General features: G+C 43.0%; 1 protein-coding gene across 1 annotated transcript in view; it reads right to left on the reverse strand.

The window, feature by feature from the left end:
* The window catches only part of LOC109932581 (polycystic kidney disease protein 1-like 1), a 161,792-nt gene that overhangs the window by 94,977 nt on the left and 45,801 nt on the right, over positions 1-21,014 (reverse strand). Inside the window, exons 17-20 of the mRNA XM_048608159.1 lie at positions 18,566-18,758; positions 8,633-8,689; positions 7,409-7,618; positions 1,477-1,710 (exon numbers count right to left, since the gene is read on the reverse strand). Coding sequence (XP_048464116.1) covers positions 1,477-1,710; positions 7,409-7,618; positions 8,633-8,689; positions 18,566-18,758 — 694 coding nt within the window. The remainder of the gene's footprint in view (positions 1-1,476; positions 1,711-7,408; positions 7,619-8,632; positions 8,690-18,565; positions 18,759-21,014) is intronic.

A 21,014-nucleotide genomic window follows, 5' to 3' on the forward strand; every position in this document is an offset into this window, starting at 1 on the left:
CTAGGGCCGAAACGTCAGCCTCTCTGCTCCTATGATGCTGCTTGGCCTGCTGTGTTCATCCAGCCCTGCACCTTGTTGTCTCTTTAAACTTCCACAGCCTGTTTCTTGCTGTTTCAAACAACGTGCCTTTACCCACATTGATATACTTCAGTATTGCCTCAACTTTTATCTCCCCGTACCTGAAATGTCCTCCCTCTGTTAGCTTAAAGCCCTATTCTGATGATATTTTCACTCTTATGTTCTGTCCTACTGGCAACCATTACCCATTTTACTACCTTGCTAAATTGCCTTGTCGTTCCTAACTTTCCAAATCCTCCCTCATGTGACACCACTCTCCTCACATCAGTAACAAATCATCAGGTTCCAGGTTTGTCAGGGAGATTCATGGGGGGTGGCGGGGGGGGGGGAACTGGGACTCAGTGGTTAGCAATGCTGCCTCACAGTGCCAGGGACCTAGGTTGATTCCACCCTTGGGCGACTGCATGGAATTTGTACATTCTCCAAGTGTCTGTGTGGATTTCCTCCTGGTGATCTGATTTCCTTCCACAGTCCAAAGATGTGCATGTTACATGGATTGGCCATGGAACTTGCAGGGTTACAGTGATGGGGTAGGGGAGTGGGTCTGGGTGGCATGCTGTTCAGAGGGTTGGTGTGGACTCAATGGGCCAAATGGCCTGCTTCTGTACTATAGGGATTTAATGATTCTTCTATGACTTTTTTTAATGCTGATATTTTCTTTGTTAGTTAGTTGTGGATATTAATCTTGGTATGTCAATTTTCCACCCCAGTACAATATTTCTTCTTTGAGATTTCTGACATGGTGACCCCTTGTCCTTACAACAACGGGTGCTGAAGTTAAGTGCCACTACAGAACTGACCTGCCATTCGCACCTCCTAACATATCTTTTATTTTTTCACATTTCATTTTACCCCTCCCTTTGGCCATGTAACACGAAACCTGTTTTCATTTAATCTCTCCTACCTGCCATCCAAACACAGCACTTCCCTTTTGTTCCAACACCAGCCTCTCTGCCCTGTCGTTAACTTGGTCAAAACCTACTGGATTTCTAACAAACATCAGTTCTGATCAAAGGTCACAGACCTGAAACGGTAACTCTGTTTCTCTCTGACACATGCTGAGGACTTCCAGCATTTTCTGACACAACAGAAAATAATGGACGTGGTGACTCCACAAAATAGGTAATCTTGTGATTAAACTTTCAATCTGGAAATCATCTGCATGAGCTTGTCCTGACCATAAAATTTGATTCTAGACTTCACAAAGAACGGTAACAGGCCAGGGTGACGAAAATACTTCAAATATTACCTTCGGGTTCAAGTGACAACTGATAAGCCTTATACTCTGAATTGCTTGAGAAGGAAACTGTTCATTTCTAACTATCCCAACCTCTCATTACACATTATATAAACAAGACCGTGTGCAGGCTAGTAACAGCACATAAAATACCAACTGACCTCCACTGGAGACATTCCCCACGGGTATGGATTCTGCTTGAAGCTGATCAGATGACTTATGATGCAACTACTTCTTTCATCAGAAATCTGCTTATCCAGAAGATCAGGAAGATAAAACTTCACAGACTGTGTACTTTCAACGGCGTTCTGAAAACCATAGTTTTGAGTGGTCCGAAGCTCCATTAAGTTGGTGTTCATGTAAAACTGTGATTGATTGTTGATTAACACATACCTCTGAAAGATAAAGTTTTAAAGTTCTTTCATTGAGTTCTTTCAACTCCAAAATGAATCAAACCCTCAGAGTTTGTCGATTATTTTGGCAGATTTCCACTTTAGTCGTGGCTGACCTGACTAAAGAATGACTACAGATTTTAGGGGTTGGCATGATAAAGTGTAATTCCAGTTCATGTATAACACATTTTAATAAGCCCTCTATGGCTATGGGTGCAGGAACTTATATTGGACATTGTGGGAATTCAAACATGCAAATTTGAAGGAAAGAATTTGTCTTCTTCAATAACAAATGATGATAAAATACTGAAGTATCTTGAAAAGGTTTGATAAATTAAAATGTTAGAAATTATAACTTCCAGCAAACCAAGAGAGTGAAAAAGTAATAGAACAAGTATGGGCCCCTCAAATCCAGTCTTCCATACACAGGCAATTTTCAATCCAAAGCTTATGCTTTGAAATGCTTCTCTCTACTGTCCTTAAATAAATCAGTCTAAACCTCAGAGCATAAAAAATTAACATTTAGAGACATAAAGGACTATAGCACAGAAAAGGGCCCTTCAAACCATCAAGTCTGAGCTGGCCAAAAAGAAGCACCTAGTTGTGAATCATTTCTGCACTCTCTCAGGTCCCTTCACATCCTTTCTGAAGTGTGGCACCCAGAATTGGACACAAAACTCCAGCTGGTGTTTTGTAAAAGTTCAATATAACCTCCTTATTCCTTATCATGTCATCAAAATGCCACACATAATGAAGTCTTGTAAATAGGATGAAAGGATTTATAAATGGGAACTCTGTATAGATGGAAGGGTTTTGCAAAATACAGGTGAATAGATTAATTACTTGGGCATGGTTTAGTTCATCAAACTCTCTAAGTCTGCAGCTGATACAAGCAATGCAAAAAGTGATTCAATAGCATTTATATTTTAGAGGTAATTGGGCTAAAGATAGATTATAGGGGTATTGCTCTGTTGCTAAAAGAATGTTATGTGGAGGCAAAGAGTTAAAGGAAGGAAGTGTGTGTTAAATAATGTAATATGGAGATTCTTAAAGACAGCAATGAGAGCCGTGGTGGATATTTAATGAATTCATTGGTGTCATGCTGACTTGCAATATTAATGATAAATGAATTATTGCCATGATTTGGTGGGGTATGGTGTGAGAACCAATCCTTTGTGCTGTCAGTGTATTAGGTGCTGATCTTATGACATTTGGAGAATTACATCCATCTCTGTTCAAAGAAAAATCTGTTTTGAATGATGTATGGAGATAAACAACAATAATTTGACTGTTCTTAAGGGAAAAAACAGGGACGGGGGACATGGCACCCCATAAAATCCAGTCCTTAGTCTTAGATTCCACAGTAAGCATCATACAATTGAGTTGCAGGCTTCTCCCTGATACGTTATTGAACATCACAGACAGGGTTGGTGTGCAGGATCATAAGGAGAAGAGAGAGAAGACAGATAGGTGCAACCAAGTCTTCATTGTTCAGCGGATGGAAACTTCCAACCGGATTGAAGAGACCCATTTAATGAATGTTTAAACAAATCCAATTTGCTCCAATTCATCCCTCACAGTGAAAGTCAGTTCAGGTAGTAGAAGGGGATCCAGTTCCAACAGGAAAAGGTTGCTCAGTGTGACAATACTATGGCTTTAAGAGGTGCATTTCGTCCTTTTTTTTGAAGACAGGTTGAGACAGGAGTGCCGAACGGCACGTTCCAAGACAAAACAGTAAACAGCTTGTGAGGCCTTGGGTTATTTTTAAAATGTTGGAACAATAAAAGCAGCATGAATGGGAGAGTCAGGCTCCCACAGAACCAGGGATATGTTTAGCTTTCAGTAGTTGTTGGGGTTTCAAAGTTGCCATACATCTTTCCCTGCTACAGCAAAACGCTCAAATTCTCTCTCTCTCTACCAGAATTTTTGAGGTTCTTTGCTCCTGGACTGGAGAACCATTACATGGGTGACAATCTATTTTACTGAACTTACCTTTGCCCAGGGTGTGTTTATGGTATATAACACTATTGGAAAAGTTGCTGTTTAGTAGTTACATAATCTATTATTTTGTTAGTTTTCTAATAGAGTTAAAGTTATATCAATTCTCCTTTCAGTATATGTATTTTAACTATAGAGTAAGTATAAAGTACGTTTTGCTTAAAGCCGAATAGCGTAAACAATCGATTTACATCTCGAACAAAGCACCTTACACTGGCCTTTCCATCAAATAAAAGTTAGGGTCTAGGCTATCTCCTTGATATATTTGAAGGGGGTTTGGTCTGGTCCAAAGCATGGGAATAGCTTTGGACTGATTCCTGGAGGATGAAGTGCTAACGTAAGGGATAGAATAAAGTACAATGGCGAGAGAGTTTTGATTGAGATACTTGTTAAATAGGAGTTCTTTTTGTAGTTTAGAAGATAAGTTGCTACTATCAGCTTGTTTGTTACAGTCTTAAAACTTTATACCTAATCATGTGATCTTTTCAATCATTCCTTTTAAAGGTTTTCAGTCCAAGTATTGTTGCAGTGCAAAGCTAAATGTTTCAGCTGCTTTTGAAACTCAATCGAGCATTCATAACTTTGTTAAAACCAACCATTACAACTCCAAGCAATGTAACCAAAGCTGAAAAAAAACAGCTCTTTTCCCCATTTCAAAGCAAATGGTTTGACAATCTGATAATTCCAGACACAGGTAGCTGTGTTCTTGGTTCCCACTCAAAAGTGGGATTCTCCATGTTTTAAGGCACCTCTGGTGTGTCTTGAACCACACCTACTTCCACAACGGGACAGACTCCATCAAAACTGTGGAGGGGTTTAACACCTAAAACGGAGGTGGCAGGGACATTTTGGAATGCGAGCTGGTTACCCACAAATGGGATTGGTTAGCTCAGTTGGCTCAATGTTTGGTTTGTGATGCAGAGTGATACCAACAATGTGCGTTCAGTTCCTGCAACGGCCGAGGTTACCATGAAGGAATCTCCTATCTCAAACTCTCACCTGTCTGAGGTGTGGTGACCCTCAGGTTAAACCATCACCAATTGTCTGTCTCCAATGAGAGAGCAGCCAATGATCCACTAGGACTATGGCAAATTTATTTACATTTATCCCATGCTGGCAAAAAATTGCTGAATGGGAGGTGGGATGCGAGGACAGAATTCCAGATTCTGGGAAGGCCCTACTCAGGAAAATCCTCTAAATGCCACAACTACTTCCTGTAACATCTTTCTTTCAATTTCACTTAGGCACCTGGCTGTTAGGAACACCATGCTTTGACTCAATATTATTTTACGTCTCACTATTATCATAAATGTCTGGATAGAAACTGTCCCGTCAAGCAGACACAGATGGGTTCATGAAAGGCAGATCATGTTTAATTAATTCACTGGAATTCTTTAAGGATATGATGAGCACGATGGACAATGGGGAGCCAGTGGATGTGGTGTATCTGGATTTCCAGAAGGCATTCAACAAGGTGCCACAAAAAAGGCTATTGCATAAGACAAAGGTGTGTGGCATTACAGGTAATGTATTAGCACGGATAGAGGATTGGTTAACTAACAGAAAGCAAAGAGTGGGGATAAATGGGTGTTTTTCTGGTTGGCGATCAGTATCTAGTAGTGTGCCTCAGGGATCAGTGTTGGGATGACAGCTGTTCGCAGTTTACGAAGATGATTTAGAGTTGGGGACCAAGTGTAGTGTGTCAAAGTTTGCAGATGACCTAAAATAAGTGATAGTGCAAAGTATGCTGCAGACAATGAAAGTCTACAGAGGGATTTAGATAGGTTAAGTGAGTAGCACAAGGGTCTGGCAAATGGAATACAATGTTGGTAAACGCGAGGTCATCCATTTTGGTAGGAATAATAGCAAAATAGACTACAATTTAAATGGTGAAAAATTGCAGCATGCTGCTGTGCAGAGGGACCTGGGTGTCCTTGTGCATGAATCACAAAAGGTGCAGCAGGTAATTAAAAAGACAAATGGAATTTTGTCCTTCATTGCTAAAGGGATGAAATTTAAAAATAGGGAAGTTATGTTGCATTTCTGAAGAAGGGTCCTGACCCGAAATGTCAACTTTCCTGCTCGTCTAATGCTGCCCTGGCCTGCTGTGTTCTTCTAGCTCCACACTGTATTATCTCCAACTCCAGCAGCTGCAGTTTTTACTATCTCTGAGGTTATGCTGCAGCTGTAAAGGGTGCTGATGAGGTCACATATGGAGTACAGTGTACAGTTTTAGTCTCCTTACTTGAGAAAGGTTGTACTGGCACTGGAGGGGGTGCAGAGGTGGTTCACAATGGTGATTCCAGAATTGAGAAGGTTGGCTTATGAGGACAGATTGAGCAGACTGGGACTGTATTCATGGGAATTTAGAAGAACGAGGAGGAATCTTATAGAAACATATAAAATTATGAAAGGACGAGATAAGATAGAAGCAGGGAGGTTGTTTCCACTGACGAGTGTAACTAGAATTAGGGGGCATAGCCTCAAATAAGGGGGAGCAGATTAGGATGAGTTGACAAAGAACTTCTTCATCCAAAGGGTTGTGGTTCTGTGGAATTCTCTGGCCAGCGATGCAGTTGAGGCTACTTCGTTGAATGTTTTTAAAGCAAAGATTGAAAGATTTTTGAACAGTAAAGGAATTAAGGGTTATGGTGAGCAGATGGGTAAGTGGAGCTGAGTTCACGAAAAGATCAGCCATGATCTTATTGAATGGCAGAACAGGCTCAATGGGCCAGAAGGCCTACTCCTACTCCTATTTCTTATGTTCTTAATTTCTTATGAATTTCATCCCTGCATCCTTAAATACTATTCTCTACACGACTCCTCTATCACAATGATTTCTGCTGCCTTTGTTCTCATTTTAGTCGTCCAGAATTATTGCCATTTCAGCTTATTTAACATTTCCTTAAACATTTCTGGAAATTTTGTGAAATGTACTTTGAAACTCAGCATTTCCATCATTCCTTTCTGTAGTACTTTCACTGTCAGAATCTGGAGAAGTGAAATTGTTAAAACATATAATTTCCTGTCGATTCCATGATTTTAAATTGCAAGAAGGGAATTCAACGATCAAACAAGTATAACGCAGGAAAATGATCTTGTAATGTCTAAATAAAAATAAAGCTATTAAATTGTTAACATTGCCAATCATCAAGCAATAAAAATATGTATCCAGTGAACCAAATGTGTGGAACAAAAACAGAAGTAGCGGGAAAAGCTCAGCAGATCTGGCAGCATCTTTGAAGAAAAAATCAGAGTTAATGTTTCAGGTCTGGTGACCCTTCCTCGGAACTGGCACAGTTCCGAGGAAGGTCACCAGACCCAAAACATTAACTCTGATTTTTTTCTTCACAGATGCTGCCAGACCTGCTGAACTTTTCCAGCTACTTCTGATTTTGTTCCTGATTTACAGCATCCACAATTCTTTTGGCTTTTATTTATACCAAAAGTATGGTTTCATTAAGATATAATAGGAGGAGAAATAGTGAAATAACGAAGCATTCATGTGTTAATTCATAAATAATTCAGAAATTGGTACAAAGGAAATATTGTAATGGAGGATAGATCATTTCAAAGATCTAATTTATGTCGATGCTTATTCAAAAAATACAGTGTGCAAATAATGAGGAAAAGCAACTGTGTTGTAATCCTCAACAACCCTAAATCTATAAAACAATCTTGTTTTATTTGCTATAGATCTTACCAATAACAGTTCAGTCGTTGCTCCCAAACCTTCAAATAGCAAACTCTTCGATGTTGCTGCACCGTTGTCAGTTACACCCATTACATCAGTAACCAAAAAGACTATTTTCTTCACCAATTCTTCATGCATTCTGAACTCTCCAGAATCATTAAATAGTTTGATCATGTTTTTGACTGCTCTTGTAACAATTAATGCACTTTCCAAAGTTACCTTTAATATTTTAAAACAAAAAGTATCACTGAATTAAAGAACAAACATTATAATTTTTGAGTTTTTTTTAGAAAAATTAATAATATTTCAACATATTTATATGTTCCCAAAGTTATGTAATTATTTTAAGAAATATTAATTATGGAAAGAAATCAGTAACAATAGACAAATTGCTGCAGCCCAACCATATCATTCCAAAGGCTCACTCAGTCCTCCTTCTGACTTTTGCTTACCAGTCAATTAAAGAGCTACACAAGAGCACAGTGAATGGTGCAGTCAACAGTAGCATTTACCAAGTAGGTTTCTCCAATGATAAAATGATAAGCAACTGCATTATCTATGATGTAGCTGAATCTGTTTTTGGGACCAAGCTTCATCGTTAGGTGAAGACGGGATCAGACTGGCTATGATGGTATCATCTTTGGAACAAATCCACAAACACTGAGGCACAGAAGGAGAGTCTTAAAGTAGAAAAGCGAGATAAAAAGCAGAGAAATGTAGGAAGTGTATTCCAGACCTCGAAACCCAAATGACTGAACTCACCAATGGTGGCATGATTAAAACTGGGGACACAATTAGAGAAGTGTGTATGTCTCAGAGGGCGGTAGAAGTAGAGGGAATTAAAGAGGAGAGTAGAGGCACATGGTCATGAGACATATGAAAACACAGGGTAAAAATTTTAAAATCAGGAGTTTGCTTTACTCGGATCCGATGTTGGTCCACAAGCAAAGTGATGGCTGTGCAATGAGATTTGAATATGAGTTAAGAACGGACATCTGAGTTTTGGGTGACCTCTGGTTTACAGAAGATAGAATGTAAGGGACTAGCCAGGAGTGCAGTGCGATAGGCAAGTCTAGAGTTAACAACTGTATGCATGAGAGTTTCAGTAACAGATGAACTGAGGCTGGGGTGATGTTGGGCAATGCTCCATAAGAAGTCGTGAGAATAAACCAGAGATAACAATTATTCTCTGATCAAAAATACAGCTTGTCAAGTGGATAAAAGCTCCTGTACCTCATCAGTTATATTAACAAGGTCATGCAATACAGATACCGTTTCCATGAGCTCCCTCTGAAATGAAAAAGAGAAGATCAAGCTTATACTAAATGTGTCAATAGTAAACCAAACCTGAATTCTTTAACTCCAATCAACAAACGCATTAACAGTTCTACTTTGGACAGTTAGGAGAATTAACATGTAAACTGATTCACTTCAATTATTTTCCTACTTCTTAAAAATAATCATTTGCCCATTTTATTTTCCTGCTCTAGATAGTTGTTTGTTTGTTTGCTGGAATGCAGGTCTACAGTATCTCACTTTAGTCATATGTAACTGTGAGAGGGGGACAAAGAGCTTAATGCTATGTTTGCATAGGACTGAGGCCTTGCCTTAAAGCAGGGCAGAAGACACCACTTCTTGCATTGACTATCATCATCCTGTTTAAGATCAAATAAATGAGTGTTTATGAAGTGTTGAACCCAAAGCCACATATTGAAATTAGATTAGTTACAGAAACAATAATCAATGATAGAGTGCAGAACAAGTCTTAGAAAAAGTCCCAATAATAACGTGACTATCAGGAGATCGATCTTGCTAAAAACAGAAAATTCACAGCAGAGAATAAGGCTATTCAATCATCATGTCTATGCCACCTGAAAATGCAATCAGCCAAATCTCACTTTCCAGTTCCTCATCCACAGCCTTACACATTACGGCACTTCAAATGCACTAAATTTACCTAAACGTAAATTTAATTTAATTTCAAATGTGCTGAGGATTTGGACCATTCCTGACCTTTCAGACGAGTTCCAACTCCAACTGCCCTCCTGGTTTAAAACATTCTCGACTCCCTTCTGACCTTTCTGCCAAGTACTTAATATCTTACACCTTTCCCCCAGTGCTGCATTACCAACTCTTTTGTCATGGCTTCTTGAAAAGGGTATCGTGTCTGATTAATTTATTAAGGGGTTTTCAAGAAAGTCTCAACCAGAGTGGATAGAGAAGAAACAGTAGATGTATTACAAAGAACAAAGAATGTTACATCACTGGAAGAGGCTCTTCGGCCCACCAAGCCTGCACTGACAGAGGTGACAAAGAAGATTGACGAAGGCAGATTGGTAGATGTTGTTTATATGGACTTCAGCAAGGCATTCAACAAGGTTCCACATGGTAGACTTGTTGGTAAGGTTAGACCATATGGGATCCAAGGGGAGCTAACCAGTTGGATACAAAATTGGCTCGAAGGTAGGAGACAGACGGTGGTGGTCTGTGACCAGTGGTATGCCACAAGGGTCTACTGCTTTTTGTCATTTATATAAATTATTTGGATGCGAATATAGGAGGAATGGTTAATAATTTTGCAGATGATACCAAATTAGGTGGTGTAGTGGGCAATGAAGAAGATTATCTCAGAGCACAATGGGACCTTGATCAGATGGGCCAATAGGCTGAGGGCTGGCAGATGGAGTTTAATTCAGATAAATGTGAGGTGCTGCATTTTGGCAAGGCAAACCAGTTCAGGGCATATACAGTTAATGGTAGAGTTCTGGGGAGTGTTGTCAAACAAAAAGACCTCAGGGTGCAGGCTCTTAGTTCCTTGAAAGTGGAGTCACAGGTAGACAGGGTAGTGAAGGCGGCATTTGGTATACTTACCTTTATTGACCAGTGCATTGAGTAAAGGAGTTGGGATGTCATGTTGTGGCTATACAGGACATGAGTGAGGCCACTTTTGGAATACTGCATAAAATTCTGGTCATCCTTCTATAGGAAAGATGATGTGAAACTTGACGGTGCAGAAAAGATTTAGAAGGATGGTGCCAGGACTGGAGGGTTTGAGCCATAGGGAGAGGCTGAATAGGCTGGGGTTTTTTCCCTGCAGTGTTGAATACTGAGGGGTGACATTATAGAGGTTTAAAAAATCATGAGAGACATGAATAGGGTGAATAGTAAAATCTCTTCCGAGGATGGGGAAGTCCAAAACTAGAGGTCCATGTTTAAGATGAGAGGGGGAAGATTTAAAAAAGGACTGAGGGGTAGCTTTTTCATGCAGAGGGTGGTGCATGTATGGAACGAGCTGCCAGAGGAAGTAGCGGAGGCAGGTACAATTCCAACATTTATAAGGCATCTAGATGGGTACCTGTATATGAATAGGGAGGGTTTAGAGGGATATGGGCCAAATGCTGGCAAATGGGTCTAGGTCAGATTGGGATGTCTGGTCAGCACAGATGAGTTGGACCGAAGGGTCTGTTTCCATGCTGCATGACTCTATGACTCTCTGACATATGATGTCTTGCTAAACTAAAAACCTTTTGCCTCTACATGGTTCATATTCCTCTATTCCCTGCCTATTCATGTATCTGTCATGATGCTTTTATGTTGCCATTGTATCTGCTTCTGTTGTACTTAGACTTCCAGAAGGCACTTAACAAGGTACTCACAAAAGGTTAAGTCATCAGATAAGAGTCCATGGTGTTGGAGATAGTACATTGGCATGGGTAGAGAATTGGCTAATACAGTAACCAGTGAGTGGGGATAAGGGTTTCTTTTTGAGATTGGTGACCAGTGACAGTGGAGTTCCATAGGGATCAGTGTTTGGACTGCAGCTGTTTACAATGTATATTATTGATTTCGAGGAGGGAAGCGAATGTGCTATAGCTAGATGACAGAAGAATTGGTGGAAAGGCAGGTTGCAAAAGGGATACAAACAATCTACACAGAGATACTGATCAGTTAAGTAAGTGGGCAATAAATTAGCAAATGGAATATAATGTGGGAAAATTCTAAGTTGCTCATTTTGGAAAGGAGCACTAAAGAACAGAGTATCATTTAAATGGAGAAAAACTGCAGACAGCTGCAACTCCGAAAGATTTGGGGGTACTTGTGCACAAAACACAGAAAGCTACAACATAGGTGCAACAGGTAATCAGCAAAGTTAATGGAATGTCATGGAGGTTGGAGTGTAAGAGTAGGGAAGGCTTACAGTAACAGTACAAGGTGCTGGTGTGATTACATCTGCAGTACTGTGAGCAGTTTTGGTCCCCTTATTTAAGATATTATTTCATTGGAGGCAGTTCAGAGAGGTTTCACTGGGATGATCAGTGGGAGAGAAGGATTATCACATGAGCAAATGCCAAACAAATTAGAATTCTACTCATTGGAATTAGAAGAATGAGAGGCGATCTCATTGAGACACAAAGCATTCTTAATGGGCTTCCCAGGGTGAATGTGGAGAGAATGTTTCCACTCATGGGACAGTCTAAAACAAGAGGGCATTGTCTCAGAATTAAGGGCACCAATTTATGACTGAGATAAGGAGGAATTTCTTCTCTCAGAGGAACTCCTTGCCACACAGAGCTGTGGGGGCAGAGTACTTGTGTACATTTAAGGCTGAGAGGGATAGATTCTTGATTAATAAGGGAATCAAGGATTATTGGAAAGGGCAGGAAAGTGAACGTGAGGATTGTCAGATCAGCCAGGATCCTATTGAATGCTGGAGCAGGTTCGGAGGCCAAATGGCCTACTGCCGTTCCTATTTCTTATGATCTTAATTCTTCTTTCATCCATTCTATCGCAGACCTTTCTTTTTATTCATTTTTGCTTCACCTCCCAGTTCATTTGTTCATACATTTCTAACATCTCCCATTTCTGATGAAATGTCACTGAACTGAACCTAATAACACTGCTTGCCTTACCGAATGCATAATTCTTGAAGTTGCTATTGTTTATTTTGGATTTGATTCTCAAGGCTTCCAAACCTCACTGGGAATATTCAGTCACAAAAGAAACACCTACTGACCTTAACCTGCTACCTCCTGACACAAGTTTTAAATCCAACTTGTCATTTTCTCCTGGACTCCCAGAGGATTTTCACTGTTCTGACCAGTCCAAAGCCTTGCGAAAATCTATGTAGGCTTTGAATGCATTTCTTTTATTGGCATTCCTCTTGCCAACTCAAAAATTCAATCACATTTGGCATTCCCTTAATAACTCCAAGAACACTGTCCATGATTAATCAGTGCCTTTGTAAATTACAACTTGTGGGATCTCTCAGAACTTTTTCCAATAATCTGATGAAGTTAATCTGTCTGGTCTCTAGCCCTACTTCCAGACTTCTGGCAACGTGCCTGACAGGATTGGGAATGATGGTCTGAAACTCTGCTATTTCCTCCCTTGCTTCTGTGATACATTTTGTTCAGGTCCAGTGTTTATCTACTGACTGAGTTCATTCTATTCTCCGACTAAATTACCGTGTCTTCATTGTTCTCCCACTGTTGTGAAGATGGATGCAAAGTATTCACAACCATGTCATCATTTACCCCCTTCTCACATGTTATCTTTTTGGTCCTTAATTGACTCTCTTCATTTAGTTATACTCTTGCTCATTGTGTATTTTGACAATATCGTTGGACTGTATCATTGATAGATGAATTGCTTACTCTTTTACTCACTGTATCTTTTTTCTCAAATAAAGAGAACTTTTAAGACAAACCCAAGCAACAAATCAATACTGACAATAGAGATAAAGCAGAGATAGTAGGAACTGCAGATGCTGGAGAATCCGAGACAACAAGGTGCAGGGCTGGATGAACACAGCAGGCCAAGCAGCATCATAGGACCAGAAAGGCTGACGTTTCGGGACGAGACCCTTCATCAGAAAAGGGGGAGGGGAAGGGCGTTCTGAAATAAATAGGGAGAGAGTGGGAGGCGGATAGAAGATGGATAGAGGAGAGGATAGGTGGAGAGGAAACAAACAGGTCAAAGAGGCGGGGATGGAGCCAGTAAAGGTGAGTGTAGGTGGGGAGTTAGGGAGGGGATAGGTCAGTCCAGGGAGGACGGACAGGTCAAGGGGGCGGGATGAGGTTAGTAGGTAGGAGATGGAGATGCGGCTTGAGGTGGGAGGAGGGGATAGATGGGAGGAAGAACAGGTCAGGGAGGCGGGGATGAGCTGGGCTGGTTTTGGGATGCGGTAGGGGGAGGGGAGATTTTGAAGCAAGTGAAATCCACATTGATACCATTGGGCTGCAGGGTTCCCAAGCGGAATATGAGTTGCTGTTCCTGCAACCTTCGGGTGGCATTGTTGTGGCACTGCAGGAGGCCCAGGATGGACATGTTGTCTGAGGAATGGGAGGGGGAGTTGAAATGGTTCACGACTGGGAGGTGCAGTTGTTTATTGCGAACCGAGCGTAGGTGTTCTGCAAAGCGGTCCCCGAGCCTCCGCTTGGTTTCCCTGATGTAGAGGAGGCCACAACGGGTACAGCGGATGCAGTATACCACATTAGCAGATGTGCAGGTGAACATCTGCTTGATGTGGAAAGTCGTCTTGGGGCCTGGGATGGGGGTGAGGGAGGATGTATGGGGGCAGGTGTAGCACTTCCTGCGGTTGCAGGGAAAAGTGTCGGGTGTGGTGGGGCTGGAGGGGAGTGTGGAGCAGACAAGGGAGTCACGGAGAGAGTGGTCCCTCCGGAAAGCAGATAAGGGTGGGGAGGGAAAGATGTCTTTGGTGGTGGGGTCGGATTGCAGATGGTGGAAGTGTCGGAGGATGATGCGTTGGATCCGGAGGTTGGTGAGGTGGTACATGAGGACGAGGGGGATTCTTTTTTGGTTCTTATTGCGTGGACGGGGTGTGAGGGATGAGTTGCTGGAGATGTGGGAGACACGGTTGAGGGCGTTCTCGACCACTGACGGGGGAAGTTACGGTCCTTGAAAAACGAGGACAACTGAGATGTACGGGAGTGGAATGCCTCATCCTGGGAGCAGATGCGGCGGAGGCGAAGGAATTGGGAATAGGGGATGGCATTTTTGCAGGAAGGTGAGTGGGAGGAGGAGTATTCTAGGTAGCTGTGGGAGTCGGTGGGCTTGAAACGAATATCAGTTTCTAGGTGGTTGCTCGAGATGGAGACAGAGAGTTCCAGGAAGAAGAGAGAGGTATTAGAGATGGTCCAGGTAAACTTAAGGTTGGGGTGGAAGGTGTTGGTGAAGTGGATGAACTGTTCGAGCTCCTCGTGGGAGCACGAGGCGGCGCCGATACAGTCATCAATGTAACAGAGGAAGAGGTGGGGTTTAGGGCCAGTGTAGGTACGGAAGAGGGATTGTTCCACGTAACCTACAAAGAGGCAGGCGTAGCTTGGGCCCATGCGGGTACCCATGGCCACCCCCTTTGTCTGTAGGAAATGGGAGGAATTGAAAGAGAAGTTGTTGAGGGTGAGGACGAGTTCGGCTAAGCGGATGACGGTGTCAGTGGAGGGGGACTGGTTGGGCCTGCGGGACAGGAAGAAGCGGAGGGCCTTTCGGCCATCTGTATGGGGAAGGGAGGTGCAGTTGTAGTATGGCGCACTGACCTCTATATCGCCGAGGCCAGACGCCAACTCTCCGACACCTCCTCCTACCGCCCCCTTGATCATGGACAAGGGAGGTGCAGTTGTAGTATGGCGCACTGACCTCTACATCGTTGAGGCCAGATGCCAACTCTCCGACACCTCCTCCTACCGCACCCTTGATCATGACCCCACCCCTGAGCACCAAACCATCATCTCCCAAACCATCCACAAACCTCATCACCATAGGTGACCTCCCACCCACGGTCTCCAACCTCATCATTCCCCAACCCTGCACCGCCCGCTTCTATATCCTTCCCAAAATCCACAAACCTGAATGCCCTGGTCGACCCATTGTTTCCGCCTGCTCCTGCCCCACCGAACTGATCTCCAACTATCTGGACTCCATTTTCTCCCCCTTGGTCCAGGAACTCCCTACCTATGTCCGTGACACCACCTACGCCCTCCACCTCCTCCAGAAGGTCCAATTCCCTGGTCCCCAACACCTCATCTTTACCATGGACGTCCAGTCCCTCTACACCTGCATTCCCCATACAGATGGCCTAAAGGCCCTCCGCTTCTTCCTGTCCCGCAGGCCCGACCAGTCCCCCTCCACTGACACCCTCATCCGCTCAGCCGAACTCGTTCTCACCCTCAACAACTTCTCTTTCAATTCCTCCCACTTCCTACAGACAAAGGGGGTAGCCATGGGTACCCGCATGGGCCCAAGCTACGCCTGCCTCTTTGTAAGTTACGTGGAACAATCCCTCTTCCGTACCTACACCGGCCCTAAACCCCACCTCTTCCTCCGTTACATTGATGACTGTATCGGCGCCACCTCGTGCTCCCACGAGGAGCTCGAACAGTTCATCCACTTCACCAACACCTTCCACCCCAACCTTAAGTTTACCTGGACCATCTCTAATACCTCTCTCTCCTTCCTGGACCTCTCTGTCTCCATCTCGGGCAACCACCTAGAAACCGATATTCATTTCAAGCCCACCGACTCCCACAGCTACCTGGAATACTCCTCCTCCCACTCACCTTCCTGCAAAAATGCCATCCCCTATTCCCAATTCCTTCGGCTCCGCCGCATCTGCTCCCAGGATGAGGCATTCCACTCCCGTACATCTCAGTTGTCCTCGTTTTTCAAGGACCGTAACTTCCCCCCGTCAGTGGTCGAGAACGCCCTCAACCGTGTCTCCCACATCTCCAGCAACTCATCCCTCACACCCCGTCCACGCAATAAGAACCAAAAAAGAATCCCCCTCGTCCTCACGTACCACCCCACCAACCTCCGGATCCAACGCATCATCCTCCGACACTTCCGCCATCTGCAATCCGACCCCACCACCAAAGACATCTTTCCCTCCCCACCCTTATCTGCTTTCCGGAGGGACCCCTCTCTCCGTGACTCCCTTGTCCGCTCCACACTCCCCTCCAGCCCCACCACACCCGGCACTTTTCCCTGCAACCACAGGAAGTGCTACACTTGCCCCCATACATCCTCCCTCACCCCCATCCCAGGCCCCAAGACGACTTTCCACATCAAGCAGATGTTCACCTGCACATCTGCTAATGTGGTATACTGCATCCTCTGTACCCGTTGTGGCCTCCTCTACATCGGGGAAACCAAGCGGAGGCTCGGGGACCGCTTTGCAGAACACCTACGCTCGGTTCGCAATAAACAACTGCACCTCCCAGTCGTGAACCATTTCAACTCCCCCTCCCATTCCTCAGACGACATGTCCATCCTGGGCCTCCTGCAGTGCCACAACGATGCCACCCGAAGGTTGCAGGAACAGCAACTCATATTCCGCTTGGGAACCCTGCAGCCTAATGGTATCAATGTGGATTTCACTTGCTTCAAAATCTCCCCTCCCCCTACCGCATCCCAAAACCAGCCCAGCTCATCCCCGCCTCCCTAACCTGTTCTTCCTCCCACCTATCCCCTCCTCCCACCTCAAGCCGCACCCCCATCTCCTACCTACTAACCTCATCTCGCCCCCTTGACCTGTCCGTCCTCCCTGGACTGACCTATCCCCTCCCTAACTCCCCACCTACACTCACCTTTACTGGCTCCATCCCCGCCTCTTTGACCTGTTTGTTTCCTCTCCACCTATCCTCTCCTCTATCCATCTTCTATCTGCCTCCCACTCTCTCCCTATTTATTTCAGAACGCCCTTCCCCTCCCCCTTTTCTGATGAAGGGTCTAGGCCCGAAACGTCAGCCTTTCTGCTCCTCTGATGCTGCTTGGCCTGCTGTGTTCATCCAGCCCTGCACCTTGTTGTCATAGAGATAAAGCACAGCATTTTGTACTTGGTTTAACAGTGGATACAAACATATAGATAGGAGCAGGAAGAGGCCATTCAGCCCTTCGAGCCTGCTCCAGCATTCATCACGATTGTGGCTGATCGTGCAATTCAATAGCCCAATCCTGCTTTCTCCCCATAATCTTTGATCCCATTTGGCCCAAGTGCTATATCTCACCACCCCTTGAATACATTCAATGTTTTGGCATCAACTACTTCTTGTGGTAATGAATTCCACAGGCCCACCACTCTTTGGGTGAAGAAATGTCTCCTCATCTCCGTCCTAAATGATCTACCCCGAATCCTCAGATTGTGACCCCTGGTTCTGGACACACCCACCTTCGGGAACATCCTCCCTGCATCTACCCTGGTCCAGTCCTGTTCAAATTTTATAAGTCTCTATGAGATTGCCCCTCATTCATCTGAACTCTAGCGAAAACAATCCAAACCTAGTCAATCTCTCCTCATACGGCAGTCTCACCATCCCCAGAATCAGCCTGGTAAACCGCACTCCCTCAAGAGCAAGAGTATCCTTCCTCAGAAAAGGAGACCAAAACTGCACACACTATTCCAGGTGTGGTCTCACCAAGGCCCTGTATAACTGCAACAACACATTCCTGCTCCTGTACTCAAAACCTCTCACAATGAAGGCCAACATAACATTTGCCTTCTTTACCACCTGCTGCACCTGCATGCTTACCTTCAGCAACTGGTGCACAAGGACACCCAGGTCCCACTTCACACTCCCCTCTCCCAATCTACTACGATTCAGGTAGTAATCTGCCTTCTTATTTTTGCTTCCTAGTTAATAACCTCACATTTATCCAAATTATACTGCATCTGTCATTGATTTGCCCATTCACCCAACCTGTCTAGATCATGCTGAAGGCTCTCTGCATCCTCATCACAGTTCACTCCCCTCCACCCAACTTGATATCATCTGCAAACTTTGAGATGTTACATTTTGTTCCCTCATCTAAATATATATTGTGAATAGCTGGGGTCCCAGCACCAATAAATAATTAAACAGGTGACCAGAAGCCAGAAATATGATTCGGGAGGAGCATGAGGCACACACTTACAACTCATCAACATTCATTCAGTTTCTATTGTAAGTTTTGGATTTCAAGTTAAGGCAATAGAAATTTTCATGTCAAATATTAAATTGCTACGTTACGTTAATAGTTATGTGACAATGTGCTTCCTCTCCGTCTGACATACTTACCATAAAAATGTGAAAAATATTTCAATAATACATTTTGCATATGTCATTCTGAAGAACTAGTATCATCCTGGAAAACATTAGTTAAAGAAAATCATACCTGACCAGATATAGTTAGGCTGCAAACAGCTTGAATTAATGCATTTCTTGTCCATTTCTGGAAATCTCTTGCACTATACCCTTCCTTATGGAGACGGTAGAGCACTCTGGTCAGCAATAGAATGTAATTTTTTGTTTCTTTTTGATTTCCCAACAACATGAGAATTGAAAGGTTCTGAAGACCCTGAGTATACCTGAATGAGAAGGAAAATGGTTACTTTTAATGAGTGAATGTCTCAAGGTGATAAATGAATCTTGCATGATTTCTGTAATGAATTATCCTAAACAATTTAGTTTCAGTATTTTGCCAGCATACTGATAACTTAATAAATTAAATATATAAATTCACGATAGGTGTTTTGGAATAAAAAGTCTTTGTAGACGGTTCTGCCATTCAAATTTTCCTGACAAGCATCCCCTTATTAACTGTATATTTATACAGTTGAAAATATGCAAAGAAAATTCCAAGGTCTGCACAGTGCATAAAATCAGGAGTTGGGTGAGTTAGGGAATTTTAAAGGTTAATCTTACTCTAAACTCTCACTTTTGTTTGGATTTAGCAAGCAAACAAAATATTGGTTAAATGAGGTATGTTACTGCTTAATTGAAGTGAGTTAAATTGCTGCCAAACAGGGATATACCAGGAGAGATGGTGGTGCAGTGGTAACGTCACTAGGCTGGTAAACCAGAACCCCAAACTGAGATTCTGGGAACTGGATTTGCATCACTACTATCATGGGAGATGGTGAAACTTAAAAATTCAATAAAGAAAATGTAATTGAAAAGTTAGCTTGTTGGCGACCATGTAACCATTGTGGATTGTTTTAAAAACCTATCTAGTTCACTAAGGTCCTTTATCAGATTAAATCTGCCTTCTCTGCCTGGTCTGGTGTACGTGTGACTCCAGGCTCATTGAAACGTGGTTGACTCTTAACTCAATTAGGAATGGGCAATAAATGCTGGCCTAGCCACTGAAGCCCATGTCCCATGGAAGAAGTTTTACAAAATAAACTCTTTGACTACAGCTGTAACCAGTAAACATGCTGACTAGCTTAAGCTGCAGTTTCTGATTCAATAGAGTTGAGTCACTGTTCATGAAAGTTTAGAAATACGAAGGTTTCTCAGCGCTGCTTGTCAGAACTGAGCATGAGTCAGACAAAGAAAAGAACCATAAATTCATTGAAAAAGTTAATAAATAAACTTAATTAACACAATAAAGTTGGCTAGACAGGTGATGTGTCATAGCTGCAACAGGTGGGAGTTCCTGGATACTAGCCAACCATAGCAACAACAACTATGCACATTGTGTACAACTTGAGGAACTTCAGTTCATTTTTTTTGAGCTGGAGGTTGAGCTAAGACATTGTGATAAATCAGAGAGGGGCAAGTTATCAAGACTTACTTTGTTCCACCCTTCCAGTCTCACCCTTAGGTTAGTCTCGTCTGATTTGATCAGTGGTCAGGGACATAAGGATGTGTGGCTGTGAGTGAGGCAGGTAGGGGGATTGGAAAGGTGAGAGTAGAGAAGTCTCAGGCTTTTTAATTGTCCAACAATTTTGTAGTCAGTATGAGCAAAAGCAAGAACTATATCATCGATGAGCTGAGTGACTGCAACATTGTGGTACAGGAAACCATTCAAGTACAGGGTTGTGGGGGTAGGGGCAGGGTGAGAGGGAACCTATTTAAAATACTAGTAGATGACAGTAGACACTATTCTTCAGCCAAGAATATGAATTTACTCAGCTATGTCCCTGCTCAGTGGAGGGGAAATATCCAGTAGTCATGGTCTATGTAGGTACCAACAAGGGAAAACTAGTAAAAAGGTCCTGCAAAGGCGATATGAGGTGCTAGGCATGATATCAAAATGTAATAACTTCAAAGGTAAAAATCTGGACTCTTACCTCTGCTATCTATAAATTGATATAGAATAAAGAAGATTAGAGAGGTGAAATAAATAGCTCAAAGACAGGCATGGGGGAAGTGGTTTCTGAGTCTTGGGGCAGTGATGCTCAAAATTGGGGAAAGTGGGATCTGTACCAGTGGGATGGATTTCACATGAATAACATAATGATAATTAGTGAGTTGTATCGGTCAGAAGTTGGGAAAACATTAAACAGATGGGAAAGGGATCCCCCACAAGGAGAGATTGAGTATACTAAAGAGAAATGGAAAGGTAGCAATAAAGGTAATTAAAATTAGGCTGTGCCTGCAAGGGACAATGATTGCAAACTTAAAGAGTATATCAGCAGACAGGGCCAGACTTTACAAGAACGGGAAAACAACTGAATTAAGGCCCCTCTACCAGAGTACTGACAGCATTCACAATAATACAAATGGAAATTTACATGTATGACCTGTTTGCCATTACAGAGACATGGCTGTGAGTAAACCAAATCTGGGACCAGAATATGGGGGAGTTAGCTGCGTGGAATTATTTCTACATTCAAGTT

Source organism: Rhincodon typus, chromosome 2 (assembly GCF_021869965.1).
Source record: "Rhincodon typus isolate 14 chromosome 2, sRhiTyp1.1, whole genome shotgun sequence".
Classification (NCBI taxonomy): Eukaryota; Metazoa; Chordata; class Chondrichthyes; order Orectolobiformes; family Rhincodontidae; genus Rhincodon; species Rhincodon typus.